The sequence below is a fragment of the Glycine soja genome, chromosome 9 (assembly GCF_004193775.1).
Source record: "Glycine soja cultivar W05 chromosome 9, ASM419377v2, whole genome shotgun sequence".
In the NCBI taxonomy this organism is placed as follows: Eukaryota; Viridiplantae; Streptophyta; class Magnoliopsida; order Fabales; family Fabaceae; genus Glycine; species Glycine soja.
In genome coordinates this window covers 2,663,692-2,674,237 of record NC_041010.1, presented here as the reverse complement: position 1 = coordinate 2,674,237, position 10,546 = coordinate 2,663,692, and the positions used below count along the sequence as shown (strand labels likewise).

The 10,546-nt window shown below is 28.0% G+C and overlaps 1 protein-coding gene across 1 annotated transcript; it reads left to right on the top strand.

Annotated features, from left to right (window-relative positions):
• Nucleotides 1–686: 686 nt before the first annotated feature.
• On the top strand, nucleotides 687–8,132 carry LOC114367618 (gibberellin 2-beta-dioxygenase 2-like). The gene is made up of 3 exons (XM_028324803.1): nucleotides 687–1,196; nucleotides 6,132–6,495; nucleotides 7,761–8,132. The coding sequence occupies exons 1-3, from the start codon at nucleotides 835–837 to the stop codon at nucleotides 8,004–8,006; spliced, it is 972 nt and encodes a 323-aa protein (XP_028180604.1). The 5' UTR covers nucleotides 687–834; the 3' UTR covers nucleotides 8,007–8,132.
• The last annotated feature ends 2,414 nt before the right edge of the window (nucleotides 8,133–10,546 follow it).

Below are 10,546 nucleotides of genomic sequence, written 5' to 3'. Positions count from 1 at the left end.
TCTTAAATATTTAAATCATTCTAAACTTGTAAATTAAAGATTAACCTGTTAAAAAAAACCTCTTTGGAATTTTTTTAAAAAAAGACTATTTCTTTCAAATACACATTTTAAGAAAAAAATTAATAACATTCTTTTAGTAAACTAATGTTGTAGCACCAAAATAAATGAAAATTGAATTCACTCTTAAAAATATTATATTTTAGATAATTTTGTGAAGCTTTATTTTTTTATTAAAAAACTATAAACAAGAATAAAGGTTTTTTAATATAATGATATTATTGTTAATTATAATAATAACATCCTTATCACTGTATTTTATATTTTAATCCTAATCTCTTCTTTCATGTAGATTCTCTCTCATGTTTTGAAAAAAAAAAACATTTCTCCATTTTTTTTACAATTAAAAAAATAAAATAAGAAACGTAATAAAAGTTAAGATAAAAATATAAATTATAAAAAGTGTTCAACTGCATGTTCATAAAATTATAACTCTATTGTTTCTTAATTTATAAGGGTGCATATCTAATAAAACAATATAATTATATAGATAATTAATAAAGATTAATTTTAATTTCGTTTTACTATTTATACAACTAAAATGCACTTCTCTCACACGCTCATCTTTCACATGATACTTTTTCTTCCTTATAAATACCCCCATATAGTTGTTAGAATTCCCCACCTTCCTTCCCTTCATCATCTTTCTCATTCTCTCTACCTCCTTTCTCATACAATAACCCACCATTTACCAACTCAATAACCACCTTAATTGTCTTCTTTCAACTCCTTGTGCTCTATTCATTCACTCTTTTGTATTTCCCTATAGAAGCAGATATGGTAGCACCTTTCCCAATTTCCACTCGAAGCGAAAAGATTTTACCCATTGACCTTCCCGTGGTAGACCTAACCGCGGAAAGATCAATGGTGACAAAACTCATTGTGAAGGCGTGTGAGGAATATGGTTTCTTCAACGTGATTAACCATGGCATTCCTCGTGACACCATAGCTGAAATGGAAGAAACAGCTTTTGATTTCTTTGCCAAACCAATGGCTCAAAAGAAACAACTTGCCCTCTATGGCTGCAAGAACATAGGCTTCAATGGAGACATGGGAGAGGTCGAGTACCTTCTCCTCAGTGCTACTCCTCCCTCTATTTCTCACTTCAAAAACATCTCCAATATGCCATCAAAATTCAGGTACGTGCACTCATTTTCTACGTACATTCCTGTCATTGTCCAATACTTTTTACATTTTTTAATCTTCTCTATAGACATAAACTCTTGCAAGAGAATTAAATATTAAGGATTTAACTGACTTGATAGAAATGATACTTGTTATAAACTTTCTATAAATATAAAATAAAACAACTTATATATCTTAATTTTTAGAGACTGTTAAGCTATGGGTTAATTTTAATTTATGAAATAAAATCAATTCTCTTTATCTTCTTATGTAAATTATTTATAGAAAAAAAATATTCAAATAGATTTTGTTGCATGTTTGATTTGCTATATCATCACCTCTCCTTCAATTCAAGAGACGAATTCTCAACCTTAAAAGAATTGTGATAAAGAGGGAGTAGATGTGGTGTTGGGTTTTTGTTTTATTTTTTTGGCTACATGGCACTTTTTGTGATGGTGTGGCCAAACGATGGACAAGAACTGCTGCATAAGAAAAGTAACAGTTGGGGGATGACAAGGTGGTGACTCATGAATAAGTAGGATACGAATAATTAACGATGGATACACACGTCTTTCTTTACATAATCCTCGCAATAAAATAAGATGTGGGGCTATGATTTCGCCTAGGTTACTTTACATTTCACGCACTAAATTTTTCTGTCCCCCATTTTTGGATTGGAATTATTTGCCAAGGGAGATTTATATGTAATTACCATTATTCAGCAACAACAACAACAATATTATAAATATTTTTTTACAAGTGGGGTAGCATTTTATGTATTAAACAATGATATAATACTTTAATATTTTATTACAAATTATTAAATTCTAGTTTATTTTTATAAATATTTTTTTGCATATGATCATTATTCATGTATAAACATGCAAGATGCTTTAGGAAGTAAAAAAATATATCGTATTCTGAAATATATATGTATTTCACCTTAATTATAACAACATTAAAGTAATTTAGACAATAATATAAAATTAATATCACACAAGAAGTATGAAAAAATTGCACGGGAAGCACCAGAGTGACCATATAAATTCTTATTCGTAGGATATTTGTTGTTGATATATAGACCAGGCTAGCTAGTAAGTTCTAGCCAGCTTAAGTAGTGACCACCTCATTACTTATAACTCCTGATTTAAAGATTCAGTGACATATTTTTTTACTTTTTATTACATAACTCATTGCATTTATTATTTTTATAACTATTATTTATTTATTTATCTCTTTATTCTTTCCATGCAAAATGAAGTGTACGATTTATTATTTTCCTGGCTTGAAATTACGTACCTCCCTATGAGTTGTATCTGACCAACAAAGAACGGAGAGAGAATATGGTTTCAACGTTATTCCCTCTGTGAGTGATGGCACTGTGCCAACCATTCTTTATAGACCAGCACGTTGCTAGTGGTCCTTGCATCTGCATTATGCTACAAGAGAAATTATACAATTTGAGCTTGTCCCTCGCTCTATTTCGAACTCTAACTGAAAAATGGTATGGATCGATGAAATTTTTATTTTTTTTTTACATTATTTTAACTTTTTGAATATATATATATATATATATATATATATATATATATATATAACTGCATAAATAATTAAAAGAGAGCTATGTTAAGAATGAAAAATATACGACATTGTGTTAAATTATAAGTTGAAAATATTTTGGTAAAATAAAAAACATTGAATAGAATTTCATTAAACGTTAAATTGGTGTGACCAACAAGTTGGCTTGAGTGGAAGTGTGTTTTGATTTTTTTTTAAGTAAGATTTAAAATTTTAACTTTGTAGATAAAAACATGCGATTAAAAAGACATATTTTACTAAAAGATGTCAGATAAGTTTTTAGCAAAGATTAATCATTCACAAACCAACAGCAAGTTATCAATAAATAGGTGTGAATGTGATTTTTCCAAATAACAAATGAAGTGGGGTGTAGTGAGACCATAAGCTAATAAAGATTGTTTTATGCAAAAATCTTGTTTTGTTTGGATGAATATATAGAAATAAGATAAAAAGAGCTAGAGGAATTCCTTTCTACTTATTTGGACAAAAGTGAATAGGACAATAAAAAATGAATAAATAATTTAAAATATATTAATATTAATTAAATGAGTAAATTAAATTAACATCTCATGAGATTTTTTAGAATACACGTAGTACTTCTTTAAAGTTAATAACAACATCTCTTCTAGGAGTATTATTATAATATTTTCTAACATTAAGGGGTTTAGCACCGTAACATATCAGTATAAAATTTTCTAAGATTAAGGGGATTAGCACTGTAACATATAAGGGGTATCAGTATCATATTTCTTAACATTAAAGAGGTTATATTGGAATAGGAAAAAAAGAGTAGTATTGTGTGCAATTCAAAAAATAAAGTTTAGGAGGTGTGAATGTAATTTGTTATGATTAAAAAGTTATTTTTTTACTTCATTATTTTTTCTTAACACAAGTATTTTTAGGTTGTTAATTTTCTCTGTTATAAAAAGATTGGTTTTTTTTATGAAAATAAGCAAAAAAAAAAAAATGAAAAGAAAGAGGGATTGTATTAAGAGAAAAAAATTATATACTAACAGTGTAATATTTATACAATCACAAATGAATTTGTTAAGTTTTAAAATAATTATGTTTAAATAGTTCAAACAATAATTTGTGATCGGATAATAATGTCAGCCGATTTTATAATGTTATTGTACAAACATTAAACTATTGTATTAATTAGATTACATATATTATTTAATGAAAAAAGTATATTATTAAATTAAGTGGTAAGAGAAAATAAACGTATGAAGTATTCTCTAATTCATTTAATAATTATAATTTAATTAAATAAATATATTTTATCATAATAATTAATGATATATAGAGAGTATATATTTATACATTTTAAAGGACTTGTCTAATATGTCAATAGACATACGATAACTCTTTAATTATTATAACAGAAAACTTTTATTGTATTAAGAATATAAATATATAAATATATATATATATATATATATATATATATATATATATATATATGTAACTCAGTAAATTTTTTGAAGTAATTTAAATTACTTAATAAAATATACCATGACTTCCCTGTAAAAGAAAAACTTATTGTAAAATGTGTAATTAATATGAAACTCATAATGCAATAAAATCCATACTTATTGGCATGCTTTGAAGTGTCGTACTGTATAAAACAGACAACACATATGACTTCGTTGTCTGAAGATCAATGCTATGAGAAGATTCGGTCCTTGCGACTTAAACAAAACCATTGGTTCAAGAATGTTATGATTGGTTTGATAAAGGTGGGGGAAAAAAGAAGAAAGAAACTAGCGATTTAGATGAGAAAAATAAAGGAAAAGAAAACAGAAGAAAAAATTTGAATTACCGAAAATAAATATGGATTACGATAATGCGAATGAGATTTTTTTTTCTTTTCTGGAAGTTCAAAATTTTCTTTAATGTCCACTTTAATTTCCACATAAAAATAAATATGGAAAGTTGACTTTTTCATATCAAATTAAAAAATCTAAAACTCATTTAATGTTTTTATTTATCTCCCGTTCTCTCACTTGCTAGTTGCAAGGCATAGAAGGAGAAAAACAAAGGTATTATAAAAAAAGGTTTATATTATTTTTACATAATTTTTATAACATTTTTATGATTTATTTTTACTGTTAGATTTTTATTATATCATTATTTTATGTTGTATTTTTTCTTTTCATAAAAAAATAATTGGGAATGCACGTGAGATTTGAAGTCTTTCATGTTGCACATGGGAGTATGGGACTATGGAAAAGGAGTTGGTACTCCTAGGAGGTGGGATTGTATGTCAGATACTCACTTTACCTCTTTCTACTCTAATGACATTCCTGTCTTTGTCATGTCAACACTGATCATCAGTGATGCGTGGTTGTGATTATTTTACTCATGTTATGATTAATTTGGGAAAAAAGGAAGAAATCAAATAGGAAAGGTCAGAAAAAGTTCTGCCGGATAAAAAAACATTGGGGTTTCAGATTGACACTCATATGTATCTCAAATAAATCTACAACGTCCAATCAAATCAAAACCAAAAGGTGAACTTTAATGAGTTGAAAATGAAATTCTCAAATTGTTATGAACAAGTTCGTTAATAATTATTTTTCTTACCAAAACATCAAATTCAGAAATTAAATATAAAAGCATATGGTGTCAGTGTTGTGTCCGGTCAACCAGACCCATGCGGACCTTCATGGTGCAGATTAATACCTACTCTGCTACTTCTACCCTTGCCATCTTCACTTCACTGTTTACCTAGCTTTGGATTAGTGAAGTAGACTTTTTAAAGATAATTATTTTATAGCAAGATAAGATAATTTACGCTATACAAGTTGTAAAGTTTTTTTTCTAAGTAATTAATATATTATACTCAAGTCTTAAAATTTAATGTTATCGGTTAAACTGAATTAATTTCATGTCAGTTTTCATGTTGGGCTTACTAACTAGATGTGAATTGGAAAAATAATTCTTTTCTTCTTTTATAAATCACATGTAATTTATATTAAAGATGATTGTGTTTAAGTAAGATAAGATTATTATAGAAGAAGAAAAGATATCAACAATCTTACAATAACTTATTTCATGTTGTGCATGCTAACTAACTTATTTTTTCTTATTCAAAAGATATCAACAATCTTACAATAACTTATTTACATGTTTAACCAACTTAGCTAAATCTGCATGATGATGCTCACTAGCCTCTTTTTTTTTTTGGTGTAAAAGCTAATATTTGCATTTATTCTCCTTGTGTAAAAGCTTCTTTAATTGCTATTATGATATTATGTGAATCCTTGTGCTTCTGGGAGCATAGCATTTATAATTATATGCAAAAATAGCAAAAACATATAGCTGTTATAGGCTGAGAGGTGTGTGACAGTGGTAATTGTACATGACAGCTCTAGTGTGAGTGCATACACAGAGGGTGTGAGGGAGCTGGCATGTGAGATTTTGGAGCTAATGGCAGAGGGTCTGGGGGTCCCGGATACATGGTTTTTCAGCAGGTTGATCAGGGAGGTTGATAGTGACTCAGTCCTTAGGTTCAATCACTACCCACCTATTATACTTAACAACAAAGATTGCAAGGACAACCACAACCACACCAAGGTAATTGGCTTTGGGGAGCATTCTGACCCTCAGATTCTTACCATCCTCAGATCCAACGACGTGGGTGGCCTCCAAATCTCTCTTCAAGATGGTGTGTGGAACCCAGTTGCCCCTGACCCCTCAGCTTTCTGTGTTAATGTGGGTGATCTCTTACAGGTATATATATATATATATATATATGTTCTTATGTATCCTTCACATCCATTTTCTCTTTTTTATTTTTCCAGCCCCACAACCTGGTTTCATTTTCTGAGCACAACACAACAGTGCATCAGGGTAAGGGAGGGAGGGGGGGCTAGGGCTGTGTTTGCTTGAGTCTGTTTGACGATAGAGAATTAATTTTATATATATTTTTTCAAATTTGATTTTACGTTATAAAAAAATTTAAAATTGATTTTACATTTGATTTGGAATTAAAATAATTTTAAATAATTTTTACGTTAAAGGAAAAAACTTATATTAAATTTTACTCGTAAAACAATTTTATAATAAAAATATATAATCATATTACTTACAAATCAATTTTATTTCAAATTAATTTTGATAACACTCGTATAAACAAGCACTTAATGTTCAAGTTGATGTGAAAAGTGAAATGACATGGGAAGAATAACAATCACTACAAGGTGACTGCAATTCTCGGACTCAATATATATCTTAGAAGATTTATCTATCTTAAGATCCATCCAGAACCACCAAATAAATATTGTACTGGGGTTGTGGTAGGTAGGCTTTTGAGAACCAACAGAAATACAGATTTTGCATAGATGTATACAAACAAAAAAAATGTAACAGTAAATGACACACCAACATGGGTTTGAGTCTAGTGAAAAGAAGAAATTAGTAGAAATGTTAAGTTGTGGGAGCAATATTTATATTATACATTATTATATTTTAATTACATTTTCAAATTATAACTATATGTATATTATATCAAGAAAAATTAAAAATTTAGAGGGAACAATAGTCCCTATAGCACATAAGCTAGATTCATTCCTACATATAAGGTGATGAACTAAAGTTCGAATATAATTTACAGAAATGTTCATATTTAATGTTTAAACTTATTTTATATATGATTGTCTTTAAGAAAAAATATATATGAAAAAGTAATACATGTTTAGGTGTAAGATCTGGATATCTCACTTTTTCTAGAGACAAACTTTGTTTATTTAAAAAAAAAAAAGAAAAAGAAAAACATAGATAGACATATGACATGTTACAAAGACAAACCAACATGTTATGTACAAACACATCAAGAATTGAATGGAAAAGAAAATCAATAGAGGAGAATTTGAGAAATAAGCCAGGTTGGACAATTAAGCTTGGTGACGAATTAGCTTTCAATAATGTGTGCAAGAGATGGTACAGAAATGGAAGTGATATTGATTTTATTAATTATTGTTGTCCTCCAAATGAAGGTTATGACAAATGGGAGATTTGTGAGCGTGAGACACAGGGCCATGACCAACTCACACAAGTCTAGAATGTCGGTTGCATATTTTGGTGGTCCACCACTTGATGCATGCATTGTTGCTCCCCCAGTTATGGTTACACCCGAGAGGCCCTCTCTTCTCTTCAAGCCATTTACTTGGGCTGAATACAAGAAAGTCACCTATTCTATGAGGCTTGGAGAACACCGCATTGACCTTTTCAGGAGCAACTAGACTAATAATAACACTTTAATGTTTTTGCAGTAATAGTATAAAATATAATGTTATATTATAGTTATGATTAAATAATCGTATTAGACTTCTTACAAATTAATACATAGCTTTTTTTTTGGGGTGGTGTCCTAGTTTGTGAGGTGCTGTGTGCTTTTCCAAAATGTGCCAACAAATTTTGGACTCTGCAAATTAACTTTATAAGGAAAACTTAAAAAGAAAGTTATTGATGATGAAGTACATGTGCATCATTTGGGTGCTATTAATGTACCGGTATTGCTTTTGACAATGAAATCTGTGTTTGAGTTTCTTTGTATCCAGGTTGTTGTTATTAAGTGGCGTTTGGTTCTAAGTTCTAAGTTATGATAAAAAATATTCTCGACAACAATCCCATGTGTGAGAATGCTATTTTATTTTATGAAAGGGTTATTATAATTTTATATTTATTTTTATATATTTATATTTTTTTTCTTTTTTGTTATATATATATATATATCACTCATCACATGCATGCATTTTTTTTTAAAAAATATTTATTTTTATTCCTCTCTTTCTGCAGAGAAATTATTACATGATTTAAAATAATATGAAATCATATGGTGGCATTAATCAATTTTTATATAATACATTATTAATTTTTTATATAAAAAAGTATAATTATTTGTCATGTAAAAATTAATCAAATCACACACACACATCCTAAAGTATTTAAATCAAAGCCTTTCATTTTATATTAACGGTTGAAATTAATTATTTTCACATAAGAAATACATTCTCATAGTAGATCATAATTCCTACATATATAATTACATAGATTTCACATTATCATACTACATGTTTAGCACAAATTTCTATTTGTAGATTATTATACAATATTAAATATTTCATTAAATACTAGATTGATAAATTTAAAAAATTATTTAAGAAAATTTTCTATAAAAATAAAAAAATAACTAAGTTATAAATAAGTTAAATAAGACAAGCTAAAGTTTTAGATTTTCTTAAAAAAAAAATAAGTCAAGCCTAAACTTTTTTTGTAAGACTCATTTAAATAAATAAGTCAAACTTGAGTCATCCATTTTTCACAGTCAAGCCTAAATTTTCGATGCACGCTCCGCTTGCTTTGAATCTTTTACTCCCTAAGTTCCAAATCATGCTATAATTTTATTTCTATTTTAGAGACTGAACTCAATATTACAACATAATACAGTGCATGTAACAGTATTATACATGCATGTTTACAAATAAAGCAATTTAAGTATCTAATTTTATAATTCAAGTAAGTCTAAAAATATTTGCAAATTATTAACAAGGAAATTGGATACTTAATTTTTTTATTTTAACTAATAAAGAATTTTATTCTTGGAAAGGGATTATATGCTAATCCTCAATTAATTAAGTTTACAAAATTAGTTTCCATCTTATTTTAAAACTGAATTATTAGGTTAGGAAAAAAATTAGTTCTCTTAATCTGGTCCATTTTATTTTAAACTGCCTTTGGGTCTTTTGGGCCCATTTATTTAAAACATGTTAATGTATTCAATCATGAACCCAAAACAAGTTTTATATATGCATATTATTAAAACTTAAACACTAATTGAAAAATTACAAGAAAGCTCCATATAGTTTTTTTTTATTAAATTAGATTGAGCTAAAGCCAAATGAATTGTTAGCAATTTTTAATTTAAGTCAATTTATTCCTATAAAAAATTTAAGTCCATTTAAAGAATACTTGTCTACTTGATAAAATAAAAATAGTGTTTTTCCAAAAAGGTCGCGAGTCTTATGCAAAACACCTCATTTTAATTTTTCTTTATCATCTAAAAACATGTTTATTTATTGGATTAAGGCTTCAAGAATCATTTTGGGTAAAAACTCACCTTTTTTCCTGAGAGGCCTCAAGCCTCAAATACCTAACACACACTAAAAATTTCATTTTTATTAACAAGGAGGCTTGGTTCAACAGGCTATTTAGGTAAATTTGATCTTGCTAGAATATTATCGTTGTTCAACTATATACTTACTTAAGAAGACAACTCACTTCACTTTTAAATTAAACTCTAGCTTCAACTTGAACTTAGAGTTTGAAACATTTTATGACATCAAAACTAAAACATCATTTCCCTTTTCCCTTGTGCAAACCGAATTGGGTATGTGATGCAAACAGGACAAAAAAAAATCATTTTCATTTATGCTACTTCTCACTATACTTAAATTTATGGGTTAATAGCGTTTAATCAAAAAGGTTTTTCCTTATTTCTATTTTCTCTCATAAAATTGAATTATTGTATGATCCAAAAACAAGGCAGAAGTCAATTTCTTTAATTCTATTTCTTACTATCTTTAGGCTTAGAAAACAAGGTAGATTGTACCAATTCCAATGCATATATTGTTCATGTGTGTCAGTGCATCATTAAAATATTTGTCTTGTGCATCAGTAAAAGAAACAGTCAAAATTGCACCGACTAAATCAATGGTCTAAATCACATTGATTCATACACATGCATTGTTCATGTATCAGTGAAGCATTATGTTCTTCGCTG

Coding starts and splice junctions, on each gene's coding strand:
- LOC114367618 (XM_028324803.1), top strand. CDS start 835: ATGGTAGCACCTTTCCCAATTTCCACTCGAAGCGAAAAGATTTTACCC. Junction 1,197..6,131: donor AATATGCCATCAAAATTCAG/GTACGTGCACTC, acceptor TGTACATGACAG/CTCTAGTGTGAGTGCATACA. Junction 6,496..7,760: donor ATGTGGGTGATCTCTTACAG/GTATATATATAT, acceptor CTCCAAATGAAG/GTTATGACAAATGGGAGATT.